The sequence below is a fragment of the Triturus cristatus genome, chromosome 8 (genome assembly GCF_964204655.1).
Source record: "Triturus cristatus chromosome 8, aTriCri1.1, whole genome shotgun sequence".
NCBI lineage: Eukaryota > Metazoa > Chordata > Amphibia > Caudata > Salamandridae > Triturus > Triturus cristatus.
The window spans coordinates 1380980710-1381004349 of record NC_140591.1 but is presented as its reverse complement, the minus strand read 5'-3'; the positions used below and the strand labels follow the sequence as shown (position 1 = coordinate 1381004349).

The 23640-nt window shown below is 47.3% G+C and overlaps 1 protein-coding gene across 2 annotated transcripts in view; it reads right to left on the bottom strand.

The window, feature by feature from the left end:
- The window catches only part of BACH1 (BTB domain and CNC homolog 1), a 258586-nt gene that overhangs the window by 65824 nt on the left and 169122 nt on the right, over positions 1–23640 (bottom strand). For both annotated transcript variants that reach the window (XM_085623094.1, XM_085623093.1), the window contains exon 3: positions 1695–3062. In XM_085623094.1, coding sequence (XP_085479220.1) covers positions 1695–3062 — 1368 coding nt within the window. The remainder of the gene's footprint in view (positions 1–1694; positions 3063–23640) is intronic.

The following is a 23640-nucleotide window of genomic DNA, read 5'->3' as shown; positions in this document are numbered from 1 at the left end:
CCAGAAACAAAAAATGGGACTGTATTAGAACGTCTAAAACTTAAACATGAAAACCATACACTTTGAGATAAATGAATTGGAGTAGGACTTATTGAGATGACTGAGATCCTGGACTCTATAACCAGAGCTGGTTTCAAGGCATACTAGCACTTAGTTGTACCACTTGGTTGTGTGCAGGTTCTTTCAGAACTTGGAATCAGTTTCCGGAACACATAAAAGCACACTCATTTAAGGAGACCTGGATGGTATCCACTGGGGCCTTGCTAAATCTTGTTGTTCTGAGATATTAATGTGTGGGCTTGGAGGGGGCAGCTTAGACTGGCAACTGCAATGGTGAGGGTAACTGGTGGGCTGGCAAATGCTCAGTATGCGCCAGGATGGAATGACCCGTCAATGTTGACAACTGTACTGATAGCACTGCAGAATGAAGAAGTAACAGGTTTGGCAAGTCAACAAAGTATCCAGCTGTAATTTATCTGATGGGTCAGAGAAGTGGGAATCCGATATCCACCTCCCTAGAGAACAGGCATTTAATGGAAGTTTTGAAGGGAAGATGTTCTGACAAAGCTGGTAGGGCTGTGACTGTCTTCACAACACACCAAAAGAGCCTGGAGCCAGTGACAACACCAGGGATGACTTCTGCTGTACAGGATGGGTGAGATAACCCACATTTTTTTCTACTGCTATGAGGGGTCTAATTTCCAAACTCAGTATTCTTCCCCATCGCAGTAACCTTCTATACCAAGCAGAAGCTGGGCTTAACACAGGGGATGAAGAGTAGTCAGGAGCCCAACAGGCTTTTTCAGGTTAGGGCTGCCACTAAGGCCACCCAAAGATGAAGGTGTGCTGTACTCCAAAGGACTGACGCTGGATTCCCTAATCACATCCAATGAGGGAGACATGCTTGAACGTTTAGTATAAAGAATCATCATCACTACACCCACAAAAAGAGACTTGCATAATACAATGTTGTAAAAACAGTCAGGGACCTCTGTGTTCAGAGAAGAAGTCGGAATGAACTGATGGTTCCTTTTTGTCTCTTAAACAGGCGCTGCTTCAGGCCGTATTAGACTTCTACACCTGATTGTCAGGAGCCCCTTACCTGAAACTTGACAACTGGAAAGAAACAGTGAGTTATAAATCACAGAGAAAATGTCTGTGCGACCCTGTGCTTCAGCCCTCCCTATGGAGATTGGGGACGATCCATGGACAGGGTGGCTCAAAGCCAGAAAAGGTGTTAAGTACTATGTCCAACTTCCAAGACCCTGTACCATTCTCATTGCTCTGCTTCCAAATTTTAGAATCCAACATCATTTACGGCACACCTTGCTCTTATGCTGCATGCTGAAGGTTGCTCATATAAACTACAGTACAGAGAGCGTAGGCACACACTGCTTCCCAACCCGAGTACACAGAGGTTAAGGCGGGCAACTACTGCTAATGGGAAGGTGAGGAACCCACCAATGACACTTGTCAGGTTTCATGTTACCCGGCATGCACTCTCTATTAAACAACCATAGCATCAGTTTCTGGCTCTGCCACTATGTGGCACAGTACCCCCTGATAAAGAATGGAAGATAGAGAGGACATAGGGACAAACAATTCAATGCAAGAAAACTTATGTTTTGAACATTATTGCATTCTTTACTATTTCTAGAATACAGAAAAATGAATATTTTAAAGGAAACATTTACCTCACGTTCCTGCTCCCTAGCTGAGCAAGATTCACTGTCACCCTCTGTATCCGTTTCAGAGTCTTCTTCAACACAATCAAACTGACATTCCTCTGGCGGTTGATCTGGAACGTATTCACTACCACTTAGGTCTGAGCTGTTTGAGAAGCCTTCTGTGCCAAGTGTACTGATAAAAGGACAATTTACTGAATTTAGATTGGTAAATGTTCTCTCAGGGCTATCTGTGATTGTAATACCCAACCAGGGGCACTCAGCTCTTTTTTCTTGGTATATTTGGTCCGAGAATTCTTTAGTCACTGCAGGAGACGCTTGTGTCCGACAGGAATTTTCAGTACAGGCATTCTCAGTGCTGTAAATATCACTCCAGAACCCTTTTGCTAGGTGTTCAGCTACTTCTCGCTCCACATTGCTACGACCAGTGGTAAAACCGCTGCTTCCTTCTGTAGTGCATGAATCAAACTTTTGACAAAAGTTAGGGCTCGGATTAGCTCCAGAACATTCCTGTTGAACATCTGTGCTTGCTAAAACAGACCCGTTAAGTATGGGTGCAGGCATGCTGGTTTCCATCTCACTTATAGTTAAACCATTGTATTGCCCATATGAACATGAAAAAGGCACTGGTATAAGTCCATGAGGATCCACTGCGGGCTGTGATGAGAAAGGAGATTGATCTGCTGTCTCGAGAGAGCATTCGACACCCTGAGACACAGGTCTTACTGTTGGCTCAGACTCCTCTTCAATCACACAGCCTTCCATTTTAATTGGACATTCTTCACATTTTGGAGTTATGGTTAGTTTATTTGCATTTCCCTGAGCATTTTGCAAACTTGCATTGCCGTAAGATTTACCTTGAGGAGCAGACTCGGCAGATATACGCTGAAAGATTGGCAAACATGCTGGGAATTGGACACAGTCCTCCTTAAAAACTTGCTGACATTTCTTGTATTTTGGACAAAGTAAGGAGAATTTTTCACTCTCAAAGGAGACATTTGGGCATTGTGGCACAGAATTTTCCTGGCTAAAGGGAGGTGACTCACTGTTGTCTTCAAATTTGCGAAGTTTTGAGCACGGAACTTGCATTTGCTCATTTTCCACTGTCTCGTCAATTTTGGAGCCTGCAGGGTCATCAAGGAAGACGTCTGGGTCCACCTTCTTAGATAATGGTTTGTAACACTTCTTTCCTGAAAACTCCTGGTTCACTTTGTTGCCCACAAATTTTAATTTGAGAAACTGGAAGCATGATGCCTCTATGTTATGAATTCCCAGTAACTCTGCACATTTGGAGACTTCGGACACATTCTCCTTGCTGAGAAGCAATTTAGCAGTGTAGACAAACTGAAGCAAGGGAACAAAGCCTTTCACAGTCACCTGTACAAATACAGAAAAAAAATATGAACTTCATGGTAGGCTAATTATCAAAAAGAATAGCATTCTAGTTATTTGTATTTATATTAAAATGTTATTGCCAACAAATGCAGGGTACCAGAAGTCATCCAATACATCTTTCTAGTTAGGCAAAATGGACCAACTACCCACTGTAACACAGATACAAGAAGAGCATTGAAGCAATACCTAGAAAAAGGTCCTCGGAACTTCAATACACCAGACAAAAGTAACTGATATGGTACTAAAAACACTAAAGCTAATTGATTACAAATGTGAAATCAAACCCACAGCGCTATTGATGCAGAACATTTTGTTTAAAGAGCATGTTCCTATTCTAATTTCGTAAAGAAGCTCGAGACCCTAAAGGCAACAAATAGCCTTTTGCCTCGGTATTTACAAACATTCACAAAGGACTGCCTGAATCACACAGGATCAGAAGATGAATGACACTGTAAACCTTTGACGTTATAGTTAAAGGTGTGCAACACTAAACTTTATAGATCTATTGTAGTGAAATCTGTTATTTTACGTTACCAGCATTTGCGCACTGTGCTACGAGTAAAGGCACCCATTAGAATACTATATTTATAACCAATCGAGAGTTAAGGTGGTCTGTTGTCTTGCATGGCCAGAGAAAATCCGTCAGCCTAATGTATTATGTTTTAATGGTTTGCATTAAATATTGGGATAAACAGAACGTGTCAGACTCTGGCAGATATCTTTGTTGTACATTATGTGTACTCATATGCGTGTGATGAAAACCATACTGTTCATTTCCTTCTGCTGAGGTGCATGCCTGGCCACTTGCTTTATCTGTGAAGGCTGTTTGAGAGCCGATTATATGGTTTTGCTGGTGCACCGGTATGTGTTGTGGGCGGGCTATGCTTGAGCTACCTACTGAGGAGTCATTTTGTTGCATAGATTTGTGAGAGGATAGGGGTTAGGTGTTCCGATGGCAACACCTAGGCTGCTTTATGGCTTTGGAGCCGTATCGTGAACCAATACCTTGTATTTCAATTAGAAATGTCAGCAAAAAAACATCCATGCAGTACAAATGTACTGGCCAAATCAAACTTTATGTTCTGTTAGGTGACTGAACTCAGCTTGAATACATAACCAATGTTCTTCATGATTCAAGCAAATACAAAAGATACAAACTAAATTCTCTAACAACATAACTTCTGTAGCAGCATCCTACCTTTTGCTAGTGTACATTCAACTATCATTGTATCGTACCTTTTATCCATACTGACAGCATGCCAGGAGGAGGATAGAGGGTTGTTGGAACAGTATAATAAGCAAGAATGCAACCATTTTCACTGTACAGATTGGTAGTCTTTTTCCTGTTCGTCTTAGGTTTGTTGTACTGCGGTACGTGCTTCTCGAAGGCTGCTTATTCGAATATAGAAGGAAACAAGCATTCGCAAAAAAATAAAAAAGGTTTTGCCTATGCAAGATCTATTCGCTTTTCCAAATTAGTTTGCACAGCGAGCTGCTGTGAAACATGGCTTAAAGTTTTTTTAAAGTCGTAAAGCAGTGCAGCATTGACAGTGTCATAGTGCTTTCCCCCCTTTAAGCCACACTGCACCGCAGCCCACGCTGCTATGCAACATATTATTTATTTTAAAACAGCATGGAGGGGTTGGGAGGGTGGAAAACAACCCTTTCACTGTAACAAAGAGTGACATTATTGTGTAAGTACAGCGGGACAAAGAAGCACAGATACGAAATGCATGCAGTAACAAGAAGTGCCCTAGCAACGAAAGCAGCAGATGAACATTCCAAAAGGAAGAGGTACTTGGTCCATGCTCCAGAGAAAACACACACAAAGGGGTAAGTAATGCTCTTTTAAGATTGTTTTTTGCAACAAGAGATTTTACAAGCACAGCGCAAGTGCTGTGGAGTCAAAACCGATAAAGGGTGACGGTAAGACGTCTGTGTTAGATAGGCATTCGTCTCTGTATGCTGCATGTAACAGGGACCTTTACACTGGTATATGGCATTTCATGTTGAAAGTTTCAGAATTGTTATGCTGTGGGTGGGGGAAGGGAAGGTATAAGTGGGTGAGGGGAATCCTTAGACAACACATCTAATTTTTCAGACAGAGAGTATCTCTCAGGAGGCCGACCTTAGGGGTTAAGAGGGATGGTGTATTCTCTCCACTCTTAAAAATATAGTTCTACAATAGTAAACAAACACTGCCAAAGCCAAGAGATATGGCTCTGTGAAATGAAAATTGCATCTTTACTGGCTCGCATTTTTGTATGTATGGCTGTTGGGATTGATAAGTGAGTGGATATCACGAGTCAAAGTCTATCTGAGAGGATGGATATTTAAGTAAACTGGGGATTAAAGAGGTGAGTGAGAGCAGGGATGAATGAATGGGTGGCTGAATGGGATAATTGGGTGAGCACCTGGGTGTATGGACTAGTAAGTGAATACATGTTCAAAGGGCTGCATGAATAGATACATTCATGACTTAATGAATGACCAAATACATGCATGGAGGGATAAATGCATGATGACAAAGTGAATGGATAGATGAATAGGAAGGGTGAGATGCAATTACATGAATGGCTGAGCCAAGGTGTTAGAAGTGGCTGTGATCCCAATTGTTGCCTAGGCTGCTCTCCCTTCCTGATACTGCTACTCAATCAGGCACTCACTCAGCCATTCATCCTTCATATACCCAGTTACTCATCTATCAATGCACTTAGTCATGCACCCATTCAACAATCCATGAACTCATACATTCACACCGATTCATTCTCTCCTTCATTGGCACAATCACACACAGCAACTCACTAATGAGTCAAGATTATCTCTCAGAAATAAAAAAAAGATACACCAAATAGTTCACACAAACATTTCTGAACGATACAGTAACTCAATGAAGGTTCAGACACCCACAGAATGTATTGGACAATCCACTTCTGCTTTAACCTTACATACAGATACATAGAAAACCTACGCCAGTCACACAGCACTGTCAGGGAAACAGCAAATCTGCTGCTATCTCACACTGACAGACGTACACACACATGTGCAAACAAACACAGCTCTAAAAGTTGAAATCCGACATCAGTTTGAAACCTGGAGATCAGATGTTGCAAACCTGGCAGGACTATCTCGCCCTTCATCCTAATGCATACATTTTTAGGTCTCACGAGCCAAAGGCTCGAAGAGACATTTTATATGTGGGATTTTCAAAGTGCTACCCACAGTCTTTTGGCTGGCCTAAACCTTGAGTGCACGATCACATGCACGTGCACAGCTGCTCCTCTGCTCATTGCATTCCCCCCTCCCTTCTCACCCAGCCCTTTGATGCTCTGCTCGCATCTCCCTCCTCCCTGGGCCTGAAGGGAGACAGAGCCATCCTGCTTGATTGATGGCTTTGCATTCCCATGTGTTCCCGTAGTAAACATGTTATATTTTGATTTCCCTCTACCGTGACTCAGGGTTCTTTGGGCTCAAACGTCAGCATTTCTAGAATGTAAACCTCTTGTTGGCTGCGCTCTGGCAGCTCGGACTCTCGCACCTTTAAATTACATTTTGCCAGCGTAGCCCATGTGGAATCAGATTACGAAAGCGAGACTTGGCGCTGCCTGATGTCTGTGTAAATAGAAAGAAGAGATGAGTTTCTGTCGATTGATCATTTGCACGGAAATTAAAATACCCGTTTCTGCCGAATAGTTCAGTGTCTGCCTTGACACACCAGCTCTTCCGTCTTGTGAGGCTTCAGCAGATGGTCGTGTTGACTCCGCCAGGGGCCGATGCGGCATGTTCTCCTAAAGGCCCCCCCGCCAAACTGAATTGTATTCCCATGCTATTAGGGCCAAAGTAGTTGTTGATTTTCAGACACCCGGGCGACTTTTTTTGTGTGTTCTAAAACCCTTCTGTACTACAAGCGAGATGCAAAAATACACCGTGGCTGCCTTTCGAGTTTTTTGCTTGCCCATGGGGTTATCTCCGCAGCAATAAAACGGAGGACTGTCTTTCATTCAGCCATGGGGAGGGTCGCGGCTGTCGCGGCATCGGTGCCATTCATTTTTAGCCAAAAACGTGGGTGTACAAACGCGTCCCGGTAACACACCCTTGACACCAAACGACACAAAGCATGTTTTGTGTGAGAACAGAGCACCCCTCGGCACACAACATGTTTTGCACCGGATAGTAATTAGGACACATTGCCTTCTCTCACACTCTGCGCCACCCCAAAGCCTTAGTGAGTCCGGGCCACTATGAGGCTGCCTGGTCGTGTACTCACTCCCTGGTGATGCCGGCAGTAACCTGCAGAGACAACTCCACCTTTCATCCTTCATTGTGACACCTGTGCAGTAAAGGCGCCATGAGGCCCAGCAGGTGAGCGGTCCCTGCTGGTGCGTTAAGTGGCCTGCAGGAGACACCAAAGAATCTCTGCAGAGTTGACTCCGCCTTTTATCCTTAAAAATAAAAAAATGCTGAGGCCTCCGCATAACAGCATAGCAGAGCCAGAGAGGGGAAGGGTTCCTGCTGACATCTGCAGTGAGATGCAGGTCAAATAGCGACTCTCGCAGGGCCGACTCCGCCTTTTATCCCTGCAGTTGACACTTTACGCCTGAGATTTAAAAAACACCATGAAGCCGCAGGGCGAAGGCTCCCTGCTGACGTCAGATGGGACCTGCACGTTCACTACATTTTGATGTTGTTTTTTCGGTTTTGTGAAAAAGACGTTGTTTTATGCGATGCACAAAATATTTTAATATTCATTAAAAATAATGCAAATAATGGTGTTAGGAGGGTTATTGATCGATCGATGTAAGACGTGATGGAGTCACCCGAAAACTCTTTAATATCACTGGATAAGCGCGGACTGTCCAATGGTCGGCAGTTAAAGGGGCACCGTCGGCGTTTAATTGTATTATTGGTCGTTGTTAATGGAAATGCTGTTGTTAGTAGAAGCAGAAAGATTGTAATTATTATCCCTGTTAATAATAACCTGTTGGCCGGAGGAGCCTAGCGCGCAACCAAGATGGCCGCGTAGGTGCGAGGCTCCCGAGGACCTCCGCAACCTCCTACGACTATCCTGAATTTATCCTGTCTCGGATGAGGGGAATGTGTTGGTGAGCCTGAGCTGAGGTGGCACCCGTTTCCCGTTGTCAAATCGGACCTCGGACACCGGAGTGAGCACCGATTGAAGTCTGCGGCCTTCTCCTCGCCAGACCCCGGATTTGCGCTGAGGGGTGACCCAGTGACAAAGTGAACAACAGCGGCGGGCCGGGCCTGGCGAGTCGCGTACCCCGCACTTTCGCTTTCGCACCCCCTTGCCGTCTCTGCAGGGTTGGGTCGCGGGGCTCTTTGTGTTGGTGTGGTCTCGCTGGGAGACTCGGCCTGCCCGCCGGCTGTGACCCACCCCGCCGATCTGGGGTGGCCCCCCCCGGAGCTTGTGGCCCTGATTGCCTGCCCTTCACGACGTGGCTGGTGCGACCGGGGGACTGGTGGCCATGGCCACGAAACAAGATGGAGACCGGGCAAAGACCAAGTCGACCCGGCGTGACACCACCCATCAGGCCAACAGTATGGACCGCTATACCCTCCAGAAGGGATCTCCCGGCGGACCGCACAAATCCCCTGAGGGCCCTCCTGATGCCCCGGACCTGCCCACGGATCTGACTCTGCGGGATGTCATGGGCGCCATTGCCGAGATGAAGGCCTCGGTGGGCCAGCGGTTCGACACACTGGCACAGAAGATCGACTCGGTCCTCGTGGATGTTGGCCTGGTGAGGGCCGATCTTTCCAAGACCAACGACCGAGTTGATTCTTTGGCCCACACCGCATCGGGCCTTACTACTGAGGTGGCGGCACTACAAACAGAGGTGTGCCGGCTTAGTCAGGCGAGCGCGCTTATGGATCGGCGCCTGGAGGACTCAGAGAGTCGGGCCCGGAGGAACAACATCCGCATCATCAGGGTGCCCGAGGGACGGGAGGAAGCGGCGGCGGACCTATTTGTGGAGGACCTGATCGCTACCCATCTCCAGCCACGGGGGCTGAGTAAATTCTTCGCGGTGGAGCGGGCCTACAGGGTTCCCGGGGGAAGGCCGAAGGTCGGAGCCCCTCCGCGGCCTCTCATTGCCCGGATTTTCAACTTTCGGGACAGAGACGCTATACTGCAAGCCTCCAGACTGCATGGGCCGGTTAAGCTTGACAATATGGAGGTGAACTTTTACCCTGATTTCACCCCAGCGGTCCAGAAGCAGAGACTGAGCTTCCAAGGCGTCAAGCGCCGTCTTCAGGACCTGAACCTTAAATACGCTATGCTCTTCCCAGCCAAGCTGCGAGTGGAGGTAGAGGGTCGCACGCACTTTTTTGATCGTCCCGAAGCGGCCGGAGACTGGCTGGATACTCTGTCTGGGGATCGTGATCTGGGGGGCGGGGGGGGGGGCGGCGGGGGGAGACGGCACACTGGATCGGGACTGAGGGGGTAATATTGGGCTTCACTCTGGACAAAAATGATGCCACTCTCGATTAAGCGTCTGTCTGTATAATTTCCCCTCCTATGGAGGTTGTGTGGGGTCTACTGGGGGTTCTCCTTCCTCCTCTAGGGGGTTTAGCTAGTTTTTACTATATATATGGGGCGACGAGGGGGGAGTTTTGTTGGGGTGGGTGGGCAGGGATGGGAGGGGTGTTGTTCGTTTTTACCACAAGGCAAAAGTATCATTGTGCTAGCTCTATAGTGCTCTCGGGGGGACAAATGGTGGCTTCTGTCTATGATGGGGGGTAGGGAACTAACTCTGTTGTCCTGGAACGTGAATGGACTGGGGGACAGGATTAAACGTGGTGTGGTCCTGCAGTTCTTGAAGCGAATCTCGCCCGATGTAGTTTTTCTGCAGGAGACACACCTCATTGGCAACTCCTTCTGCGCCATGAATCGGCGTGGCTATCGCCTAGTGGCCCATTCGGGCTTCACGTCTGGCTCAAGGGGTGTGGGCATCATGGTTAAGAACTCGCTCCCGTTGGAGATTGATGAGGTGCTCCATGACGACAGGGGACGTTACGCGGTCTTGGTGGGAAGGATGGAGGGCAAAGTGGTCGTTTTTGTGTCAGTATACGTCCCGCCGGGGCTGCAGTCGACTACCTTTGCGGACCTGGGGCGCCTCCTCCTTGGCCTTCCGGGGGGGATTCTGGTGGTGGGGGGGATTTCAATGCGGTGGTTTCCGGGACTGTGGATCGTCACCCCCCTAGGGACCTCCCCCGGGCCCAAGCGTGGCTATCTGGTCTATTGGACACTTTGGGATTGGTGGATTGCTGGCGTTTAAAACATCCCACGCAGTTACAGTATACCTTCCATTCGGGGGCCCATGGTAGTCTCTCACGACTAGATTATGTCCTGGTCCCGGCGGCCTATGTTGGGAGGGTGGGAGAGGTGCGCCATTTGGCACGGGGTATCTCGGACCATTCCCCGCTCCTGTTACACCTGGATCTTTTTCCGAGGGGTGAGGGTAGGGTGGTCCCGATCAATCCCTGGTACCTGCGCGACCCCACCATTCGCGCTCAATTGATTAAATCCCTCCAGCGCTATTTTGACGAGAATGTGGGGTCCGTGCCTTCGGCTGTCTCACTGTGGGAGGCATTCAAGACAGTACTAGGAGGAGAGGCCCTGTCCCTCATTTCCCACACCCGGAGGCGCGAGCGGGAGGAGGTGACCCGGGTGGAAGCTGAGATAGCCGAGTTGGAGGGTAATCTAGAATGTGGGGTGACGGATGCCGTATTACATGTCCTCCAACTCAAGCAAGCGGCCTATAGGGCCCTCGTCACGGAGGCGGCCAGGGGCCTCAGTAGAGAGCAACAGGGGAGACTGTATGATGTGGGTGATAAGGCTGGTAAATTGATTGCGTGGCTGGACAAAAAGGAGAGAGCGAGTCGTGTAGTCCCACTGATTGAGAAAACGGACGGTGTGTGTGTTACTGAGCCGGAAGAAATTGTCTCCTGCTTCGCGGATTATTTCCGTGGGGTGTATTCCCCGGTGGCTTCCCGCTCTGAAGAGGATTCCCGTGCCCTGCTCAGGGATATCGCGCTGCCTACCCTTTCGGAGGAGGACAGAGTGTCGTTGGACGCCGCTCCAACCTCTGACGAAATCGCCCTCGCCATACGTTCGGTCGCTTCCGGCAAGGCCATGGGTCCTAATGGTCTCCCCATCGAGTTGTACAAGTTGCGACCGGATACGCTGGCACCACATCTCCGATCGATGTTCCTGGAGGCTCATTCGGTGGGCTCCCTCCCGCTGGACCAGCGTCTGGCTACAATCGTGGTTATCCACAAGGAGGGGAGACCTCGGGACCGGGTTACATCCTATCGGCCCATTTCGCTACTGAACGCGGAGCCCAAAATTCTCGCCAAGGTCCTGGCCAATCGGCTGGTCGGCGTGGTGGGCGAACTGGTTCACCAGGATCAGTCCGGCTTTATTCCCCATCGTAACACGGCCCTTAACTTGCGGCGTTTGCATGGGGTGCTCGCACGTGTTCAGTACATACGGGAGCCGGCCATTTTGGCGTCCTTGGACGCCACCATGGCGTTTGACACGCTTGAATGGCCATACATCTGGGCGATGCTTGCGAAGTTTGGCTTTGGCGCAGGGTTCATCAGTTGGGTCAAATTGCTGTATTCGGGCCCATTGGCGCAGGTGGTGGTGAACGGTAGAGTATCGGCTCCGTTCGAGCTGGGCCGGGGCACGCGGCAGGGCTGCCCCTTATCGCCGCTCCTTTTTGCGCTTGCCTTGGAGCCCCTGGCGGAGTGGCTGCGGTGGGAGCCTTCCATCCGTGGTCTCCGTTGGTCCCCCGAGTATGAGGACCGCGTATCCCTATACGCTGATGACATCCTCTTGTACCTAGCATCCCCACGTAAATCACTGATAGTACTGGTTGATGTTTTGCATTCATTTGGTCGTAACTCCGGCCTTGTCATCAACTGGGCTAAATCGTGCGTGTATGTTCTCTCTGGGGAGGCTCCTATTCTCCCGCGGGGCTGTCCGATCCAGATCGCCCCGCAGGGATTTCGGTACCTGGGTGTCTTCATTACTCTGGACCCGGAGGCCCGGTATGATCGGAACTTGCTTCCCCCCCTCCAGCGCCTGAAGGAAGATGTCACGCGCTGGCGGCGCTTGCCGCTTTCGCCGCTCGGCCGGGCGGCATTGTTTAAGATGATGTCTCTGCCGCGTTTCCTGTACGCTTTGCAGAATACTATGGACCTCGTCCCAGCGCGCTACTTCCGTGAGGTGGAGAGTTTGCAGCGCCGCCTGTTCTGGGACGGGAGGCCGCGTATCGCCCTGGCGAAGCTGACGCTCCCATGGTATGACGGAGGGATCGCCCTCCCGGATATCAAACGGTACTATTGGGCCTCCCAGCTGGCTGCGATTAATCACGGCCTGTACGGGCCCGCCTTAAACCCGGCATTCAAAATGGATAAGATGCTACTCCCGGGTGGGGACTATAATCGAGCGCTCTACTCCAGCGCGCCCGACGCTCGGCTGATCGGCCCCACGCGTGTCATGGTGCGAGTGTGGCACGCGGCTAATGTGGCGATGGGGTGGAAGGACCGTCTGACCCGGGCATCACCACTATACGCGTCCGAGCAGTTGGGCTCCCTGTGGACCTCGAAGGGCTTCGAGAAGTGGGACATGATAGGCATCAGCAAAGTGGGGGATCTCTGGACGAGGGGAGGATTTAAAACGTTCGAGATGCTGCAGACGGAATTCCAGTTGCATGACAGGGAGTACTTTCGGTATTTGCAGATCCGTCATGCACTGGGCTCCGTCTTCCCGGACGTTGCATCCATCCCGGAGCATTCCCCCCTGGAGGATAGAGTGCTGGATGGACACGTTCCGGACAGCACGATCTCACTGATCTACAAAAAACTGATCAATGACCGCTCGGGATTGCTGACTGCCCTTCGTGAGGCTTGGGTTGCCGATGGACTGGAGCTGGACGACGAGGACTGGACCTCTGCGGTGGCCTCCCCGAAAGAGGTGGCCATACCGGCCCGCCTTCGCTTCGTCCAGCTCAAGATACTCCACAGAGTCTACATGACGGGGCCAAGGCTCCTGCGTATGGGCTATGCTGTGGACGGGTTGTGTAAGCGTGGGTGTGGCGCTTTGGGGACCTTTCTGCATATATTGTGGGAATGCCCGGAGGTGGAGCGATTCTGGCGTGGTGTGCATGAGGTCCTGCGTGTGGTTACGCATGTGGTGCTGCTACCCGAAGCGAGGAGATGCCTGTTGAATGTGTGGGAACCTACCGACTACTCGGCGCCACAGACGTGGTGGGTGACTCTGGGATATATGGTGGCCAAGCGTGATATTGCTCAACTGTGGGGATCCCAGAGGTCCCCGACTGTCTCGGCCTGGAAGGAACATATGGATTGGTGCATGTTTCGGGAAAAGGTGGTGTATGTGGCGAGAGGTAAGCCTGGGACATGGGTGAAAGTATGGGGCCCCTGGAACGCCTACCGCGGGGGAATCTGTGCTCCGCCGTTATTGCCCGATCCGTCGCCTGCCCCATCCCCTTAGCCGACCCATCTTCCTTGTTCCGGGCATTGAGTTTACCCAGCCCTAGTCCTGATCTCTTCCCCTTCTTGATACTCCTATGGACTGGTAGGGTCCCCCTCTCAGGGGAGCACATGCTGCTATTTCTGATTGTGGATTGCCTTGTGGGTTTGTTTTTCTGGTTGTTCTTTCAGTTTACAATGAAACCGTACAGTGGGGTCCGGATGGTGTGGCTATCAACGCTGCTAACTCCTGTGCATCTTCCTCAGCCGCAACACACGCTCTACAATGTGTATCATATGCTCCTTTTGTCTGCTAGCGGCCGGCCGGAAGGTTGTAGGCCCATCTTTGTATATTTTTTTAGTTTTGTAATAAACGGTTTCAAAAAATAAAAAATAAAAAATAATAATAATAACCTGTTAGCAAATGCCATTGATAACTCTCACCGAGCCAATTAATACAAATGATAATACTTCCTGTTACCCTTGTTTCATGAAACACAAAAGAAAGTTATTTTGTCTGTCAGAGGCGCGACTTCGAGACACAGTTGTGACCATCAGCGCCAGACGTGGTTTCTCGCTGTAAACGAGAGGCGCCCTCCCTTGTGTGCCCTGCTTTGGTCTGTTATCACCTGTTAATGCCCGCTTACGGTCTTGCCGCGGTCCGTGCTCAGGCCCCAGGCAGCCCTTTCACCACCAGAGCCCCGAGGCGCCGACCTGCTCTAGTGCTTAGTGCTTCGGTCTGTTATCACCTGTTAACGCCCGCTGAGTGTCCTCATCCGTCAGCCCTTTCACCACGAAATCCTAAAAATGGAGGAGGAAGGCAAAAGGTTGGGGGGGGGGGAAGACATTTTTTCCATTTTGTTATGTTTTTCCAATAATGTTTTTGATTCTTGTGATGTGCTGTTAAATGTGTGATCCTTTAATTTCCTTGTGGAACTTGCAAAGAACTGGGGTTCTGTTATTCATGCTTTTGTTTTAGACTTGCAAAGCTGTCTGTGCGGGTGTTGCTCTAGACACCGGTGTCCTGGCTACCATGCAGATGCGCCTTGACAGTGGGGGGGTTCCCAGCCAGAGTCAGGGACAACAAGGGCACTTGCTAACCCATTTGACTGACACCTTCAGGTCCCCTCCGCTCTTGCCTCTTTGATCTTAAGGAGGGGCTGCAGCTTACTTTGGGTTATGGGTGCTCTATTTCATGCCCCATCTTCCTACAACAATATTGCAATCACCTTGGTGCCTGTCGGGTTTGTGATTACTCCGCCTTTCTCAATGGTCTTAGGGTCACTGCTGTTTAACTCTCCCCTCGAGATTGGCTCAGATGTTGAGGCATTGCATACAGGAAGGATCAGCCCAGTCCTCTTGTGCACCTATTTTTAGGTCGAACCTAGCAGCAGCTCGCATGCACTGCTCGCTCTGTGAGATTGCTGTAGTAGAGTATGGGAGAGAAGCCGTGCCCACTCTCCTCCCATATTTTTCACTGGCTTGTGTCATTGTCTTTCGTAAATGCTGCCTTCGGATTTATTAATACGTTTGTCAGTCCCTCCTTAGTACCGCCTTGTATTCATTTGTACCCTTCCAATAGCGACTGGCCCTTTTACTTTAGTTATTACACGAGACCTGATATTTAGTCTGTAAGCACTATTTACTTTAGTGAGTTTCTGTTCCTGCAGGCTGGACATGCACTGCTTCAGCTGAAACAGCTTGTGTTTCTTTAATTGTCATGGTCGCCCCATAACACGGGCGCCCGCTTTCAATTACTTTAACCCTGCATTATCTCGTGTCTGTTTCCACCTCCAAGTAAAATGGTATAAATGATTAGCGCATTAAGTCATGTGTATTCCAGGAAACACATAATAATGTGCTAATGGGTTGAAGCTGACAACAGCACATCTGTGCTACATGTCATATCTGTACTAAAGCCACCTGACGGGTTGTTTTCGAAAGCCTGTTTTATTAACAACAACAACAAACACTAATACCACCACCGCCAATACCACCACCAATACCACCACCAGCAATACCACCACCAGCGCAAATACCACCACCAATACCACCACCACCAATACTACCACCACCGCCAATACCACCACCACCGCCAATACCACCACCACCGCCAATACCACCACCACCGCCAATACCACCTCCATCAACACCACCAATATCACTACCACCACCAATAGCACCACCACTACCAATACCACCATCAATACCACCAATACCATCACCACCAATACCACCACCACCACCACCAATTCCACCACCACCACAAAGACCACCATCACCAATACCACTACCAATACCACTACCAGTACCAATACCACCACCAATGCCACCACATCCACCAACACCACCAATACCACCACCACCAATACCCCCACCGACACCACCACCATCAACACCACCAATACCACTACCACCACCAATTCCACTACCACCATCAATACCACCAATACAACCACCAATATCACCACCACCACCACCTCTGCCAATACCACCACCACAAACACCACCACCATCACAAACACCACCATCAACACCACCAATATCACCACCACCACCAATAGCACCACCACCACCAATAGCACCACCACCACCAATAACACCAGCATCAATACCACCACCAATACCACCACCAATACCACCACCAACATCACCACCAATACCACCACCACCGATACTACCAACACCAATATCACCACCACCAATACCACAACCTCTACCACCACAATACCACCAATACAACCACCAATACCACCACCACCACCACCTCCGCCAATACCACCACCACAAACACCACCACCATCAACACCACCAATATCACCACCACCACCACCAATAGCACCACCACCACCAATAGCACCACCACCACCAATAACACCAGCATCAATACCACCACCAATACCACCACAACCAATACCACCACCATTACCACCACCACCAATACCACTACCAATACCGCTACCACCCGTACCAATACCTCTACCAATACCACCACCTCCACCAATACAACCTCAACCAATACCACAAATACCACCACCAATACCACCACAGCCAATACCACCACAACCAATACCCCCACCAACACCACCACCATCAACACCACCAATACCACTACCACCACCAATAGCACCACCACCACCAATAGCACCACCAATAGCACCACCACTTCCAACACCACCACCACCACCAATACCACTACCACCAATACCACAATCAATACCACTACCACCATTACCACCACCACCATCAATATCAGCACCTGAACCACCCCCAATACCACCACCAATACCACCACAACCAATACCACCACCATTACCACCACCAATATCAACACCACTACCAATACCACCATCACCAATACCACTACCACTACCACTACCAATACCGCTACCACCCGTACCAATACCTCTACCAATACCACCACCTCCACCAATACAACCTCAACCAATACCACAAATACCACCACCAATACCACCACAGCCAATACCACCACAACCAATACCCCCACCAACACCACCACCATCAACACCACCAATACCACTACCACCACCAATAGCACCACCACCACCAATAGCACCACCAATAGCACCACCAATAGCACCACCACTTCCAACACCACCACCACCAATACCACTACCACCAATACCACAATCAATACCACTACCACCATTACCACCACCACCATCAATATCAGCACCTGAACCACCCCCAATACCACCACCAATACCACCATCACCAATACCAACACCAGCAATACCACTACCACCAATAAGACAAATATAATCACCACCACCAATACCATCACCACCACCAATACCACTACAACCACTAATACCACCACCAATACCACCACCAATACCACCACCACCAATACTAACACCACCAATATCACCACTACCAATACCACCGCCACCACCAATACCACCTATACCAATACCACCACCTCAACACCTCTCACTCACTAGTAATAGCAGGGGCACTGTACGAGGCCGGAGCTGGAGCCAAGACCATCCCTCCCTCCTGCCATGCCTGCCATGAAGCACAGCTCGCCCTGCACCAAGAGGTGAAGTCAGCGCCCCACTACAGCTGGAGTGTTTTTTTTTATTAGGCCAAAGATATCAATGGCACACTCAAATTACGAAGGGGGCAGGAAATAGCCCCACCTCCCGCTCTTCCTGTATTCCCAGAGCAAAAGGTGTTGGATCGCTTTGGTAGTATTTATTTCTCAGATCATATATAACTCTCACTTTACACTTTGTCTGTGTAATTTACAACACTTATACATTTTCTTCACTGCACTGTTTATCACTACTTTGAAGACGTCACAGGACAGTCTCTTCCTCTGATATTTACAATCTAACAAGCAGTCGAGTGGCCCTTTATTGCAATGCAATTGGTCTCGCATTTGTGAGAATCTAAGCTATTAGTATTGTAAATGACAATGTTTTTTATGTATGTTTTAAACCCAAAACATAAATAAAAGGCATTGTCATTTACAATGCCAAAAGCTCAAACTTGCGTGAATGCGAGACCTATTGCATTGCAAATGCTTGTTTAAAGTGTTTTAGATGCACTCACATGTTGCCTTTCTGACTGCAGTACAAGTACCACTGAGTTGGGTGATAAACTACAGTTATGTACCAAGAACAGATTCACTGTGTGGACCATGTGGATGAGTCTAGTTTTCCCTCCCACTCCATCCATCCCACATTCTGGCTTCGAGTCAGTATTATTTTTTATGGTCTAGCTTGACAGCGTAGCTGTAGCCAGATAATTATGTGAGCACCACTAGAGAGGGGCTTTGGCTCCGCCCACATGCTGGTAGCCAGTAGTACATGCTTTGACTGAGCACAAGTTGTTTGCTTCCACAAACAAAAGTGATTGCCCTCCTCACAGATGTGATCATTTGGTTCATTAACCAGCTGCTTGAGCTTTTAGGGGCACACACATGATACGTTAATGCTATTGAAGTGTCTTAGATATCTAGATAATTATTTTTCTCTGGCAGCAGCACAGTTAGTAGTAGGACAGTCATTACCCATTAACCTATTTGGATGTTTAAGTCTGGATTGACATTGCAACTGTCACCTGACCTTTTAACCTACATCAATATTAATCTACAGTTCTTTGCTTCCACACAAACACATATCCATTCCCATGCTATTTACATAACAAAATTCCTTCAAAGCCAGACCTATTGGCATTACCCATATCTGCTTACCATTTTGTCTATAGACAGACATCTTTGTGCCCATTTGAGTGAGTAAATAGGAGGATGTAGGGACCACTTCCCAGGCTGGCCTAATTTCCAAAGGCAGGCAGCAGTGGTCAACAGGTGCTAGTTCCTTTTCTTAAAAGGGCTGGCACCAGTGGCAGCTCATAGCAAGTCCGTGTTACAGACTGAAGTGCCCAGATGTCTATCAGAGACACCAAATAATACATCAGTAGGGAAAGTCTGACCGTGTTTCACTTAAAAATGAATCTGTAGGCTCCGGTTTTGGTGACCCCCCTTCCCTTTGTGCCTGTAGAGTTGGCCAAGGGCCTATCAACCTATGATGTACTCAGTATCTGGTGACTTCTCTCTTCAAACAATACCTGTCTGCTCACCAACTGCAGGAGGCCTCATGGCATCACATAAAACTCCTCTCTTTGTGTCTTCATGCTCCAGCGAAAATAATTCACTGTGCATCCCAACATCAATCTCAGCATCAACCATCAAGATATCCCTCTCTTTCACCACACTCCATCAGGACACAGCACACTCTAGATGGAGTTACCTTAGGATACACCGCCTAGGGGTAGCCCATATACTGCACTGCACTAGGATAGGCCTCCCTGAAACTACTCATTCTGCCACACCAGACCAAACAAATATTGGCACAGTCAAGTGGTCTCATCTTTAAGAACAACACATATCGCTACTGGCTTTGCCAATGCATGTTTGAGTCATGTAAAGTAAATTCCAAAATAGCAGCCTGTGCATATAGATGAAGTTGCATGCATGCGCTTTCAGCCATACGAAATTGCTTTTTCTATATGATAAAAAACATCCAAGATGGCCAGGTATACGTAAGCATGGATGAATGGGTGGCTATCTTGTGGTGGCTTTTATCCTAAAGAAAAATATTTCCAGATGGTTGTTTGTGCATGTGCGCACATGTATACTGATACACAGGTGAACATTTTGAAATGTTTATTTTTTATTTTAATTTACCATTCCAAGACGGCCAACACTCACTGCAGAACCAGTAAATTAAAAATTAAGTTTGTACTGGATGACACTCAAACTAAAAGAAGTGGCCATGTAGCAGTGAGCAGCTTCCAAGCACTTACAAAACCTCTGTAAAAACGTTTTTAAAAAAAATGAAGCAGTGTCGTCCTACCAATTCGTAGGATCTGCGCATTGTTAGGACAACATAAACTAGGGGCTTGGTGTCAAGACTGATTCCGGACACCCTGCAGGATATGTTGGCCACTAGACCAGCTAGCTCACAGTGCCACCGTAAGCTCCCCCCAAACCTACCAGGTAGCAAATGGTTTTCTGGCAACCACTGAACATGACAACCCTGATCCACACAGGGATCGTGGAAACAGTACAGAACCTTTCGTTCAGTCACTCGTACTTACTTATTCTTAGAGAAATATACATAGAATACACAGTGGGACATTTTCAATATTTATTGAACCAATGTTATTCTTGTATAAAATACGTGTGCTGCAAAGATTAATAGACAGAAGTAGATAAATGTGATTACAAGCACCAAAAGAGTAAATAGTAGATATAGTTCTACTATGGCACTGAAACAATGCATATATGCAGGCATATAAAACCAGGCAAAAATCTAGAGTAGTCCTACTATGCGAACCCTATTCTAAGGGTGCCTAGACAGTGTGTAGGTGTAAAGCCAAGAATCCCCCCAATTACCTTATGGGATAGAGTGAAGGACCCCGTCTTGGTCACAAACTGGACACCTCTCATGAGATGTCAAACCGCTCCATGGTGATTTCTCAGCATGCAAGGACCCTCGGTGTCAGCGGAAGGGCCTCCTCTGCTAATCTATCTGGAGGCTCATCTTTTATAATAGGAAACAGCCTTGCGATGTGCATATAAATTTGTTGTGTTTTGGATATGTAGATAGCCCTGTTGCCCCATGGATGAAGATAGTGATGACATTTGTACATAGTGGGAAACAAGAGCTTGTACATGATGTTCAGGGTATTGGGAACAGTTTGTGTAAAGCTAGATGTGTAAACAAGTTTAGTTTCAGATAAATTAATCCAACATTGTCGTGCACTCAAATATGTGCAAAGGTTCACAGCTGAAAATGTTATTTGTGAGGACAATGTAAGATATAAGCTGCTTCTACAGGGGTCTAACTTGGAATATAACAGCAGGAAGGGTGGGAGAGCAATGGATGAGGGGGTTAGTGGGGTCATAAGTAGAAAAAGAGCAGAACACTTGAGAGTAAGAAAAGCCATGGGCTCCCAAGGAGTGCCAAAAGAAGAAAGAACAAGCACTGGCAAAGCCAATAGGTCTTGCGTCCGCAATCAGCTTTGTCAATGGATTTGAAACATCAGCAATGCTGTACAGCATGGCTCAAGTTTAAAAAAAAAAAGCCTTTGACGTGGCTGCCGCATCATTTTTATTTAAGTATGTACAACACATGTGTGCACCTACAAGATGACAAGAGTGCTTTTTATTTTCTCTTTAGTTACTGCTCTAAGTTGAACCAGTAACTAAAAGTGAGTGAGGGGTGGGAACAGAAGCAACAGGGGGAGGGGTTGGTAGAGATGGAAGCACCAATGGGAAGGGTGGGGGATGCAGAAGGAACCTAGATCATGGTGGGGTAGAGGGGGTCAAAACAATATCGAATGCGAAAGAATGCCAGGGCTGGGGAAGAAACACGGGTTGTGGGAAACAACAGATAGGATGGGCAGAAAGGAGCAACAAGGAGGGAAGATGGTGTGGGTGTTAGAGGACATGCAGAGAGGCGATGGGAAGAAGTAGGGAGCAGAGCAGGGAGAAGCACTCAGGTGACAGAGAGCAATACGAAGTGCAGACGGAGAGATGTAAAAAAAAAAGGTGACAGTTTGAAAACACACACACAGTGTCATGGACTGTTTAACACAAAAAAGTAGTGCCTGAAGAGTAGTAGAAGCAGAGATGCCAGCCAATCAAAACAAGGGTAAAAAGGCAATGCTTCATGGAAGGGACAGACCAAAAGATAGAGAAGCCCCTCTTTGTTCTTGGTATACCACAATATGTCTAGTAACAGACAATGCATCCATGACCTAGTAGGCTCGACCCAAAAAGTAGCTTTATCATGTCATCAGCAGTGGAAGTATACAACTCCTTCAGTCACAAATTACGCAAAACAGAAATGTTCCAAACCCAAGGACATGAAGGATAACAAAAGCAGAATAAAGAGCAGGGAAATGAGGTAAACAAGAAAGCCACCCAGTCATGAGCAATGGACTGACCTAAAGCCCATTATATGCCTGTTTTATTGTTCATAATGGGTCTTCTAGTCATCAGTGAAAAATAACCCTTAGTGCATCAATAAACGAATACCCCTAAGTGCATATAGCAAATGCATACACTTAGTGAAATGCATTTCACATAAAAATGCCTGTGGCACTACTCAACTAGCCTTCAGTGCATCCATTTAGCACATCTTGGTGCATATATTCAGCAAGTAACACTGCATCTACACCCTTACTTTACAAAATAAAAAACAGTGCATCCAATCCACAAATAATCCTTAGTGATTCCATATTTACAAAGAACTTTAAATGCAATCATTGAACAAGGAAAGATCAGTTCAACAATTTCTTAAAAAACAACCTGTGAAGATATTCGCTGCACATAATTCAGTTTCATCCCATAAATAGTGATGCACTCATCCCACAAATGCCATTAGCGAACACTGAGGGTTGTTTCATAAACCTGTGGGCTGGGGGGTTATTTGATGAATAAACATATCACACATAACCACCAGCCTACTGTTTAACAAACATTTATCAATTAATTTATGCAACAAATAATCATCATTGTGGCCATTATATAGATAGATAATCCTTAATGTGCATGCAATAAATTAATAGTCCTCAATGCATCAATGAAAAGATATTCTTCGGTAAATCAATTCAACAAATACAGTCACTCTATTACTTCATCAAAAAATCCCCAGTGCGCTCATAATACCACTGGCTGTATCCATTCTTAAAAAACAGTAGTGCATCAATTCCACAATTACCCTCTGTGCACATAATAACAAAACAATAACCCCTGTAAACCTATTCAACAAATATTGTACACTGCATCAATAAAATTAGCCATTAAAGCATTAATTTGTTTTTTAATCAATTGTTTTTCTTCGAACAATTGACCTTTGTTGCATTCAACAAGTATTTCTCATTGCTTTCCAATCAACAAATAACCTGCTGTGAATAATTCAGCATCTAACTTTCAGAGCATCAATTCAAAATATGAAAACTGCATCTCATTGAATTATAAGCCCGGTGCATTATTTCACCATATAACATTAATTAAACAAAGAAACTTCAGTGTATCCAGCTAGCAAATAATTATTAGGCACCCACTGCAGGCAGGTCTGGGAATCCGCTTCAGATGGATACTGGCTATCCAACCATGGTGGGCACTGCGGACTATGTGTGGCAGGATCCAGAGAAGTAAAGGCTGACACCCCTAAAACACTTGCCAAATAATCTTAAAATCATCCGTTGAACCAGTGTTTGGGCGTCTACTTACACAATCAAACCTCAGTACATCCAATTAGCACACAGGTGTCAGTGCACTTATCCAACAAATAAACCTCAGTAAACCTATACCACAAATAATGTAAAATCCATTCATGAAATAACTGGGTTAACCCATTCCACAAACAACACTCAGTGCATTGATTAAAAACAATAATCAGCACTGCCCCGTCCAACCAACAAACACCCACATCTTTCTTCTGGCAAACAATCAAGGATGTAGTCACCCCACAAATAATACTTAGTGAAAGAAATTACACAC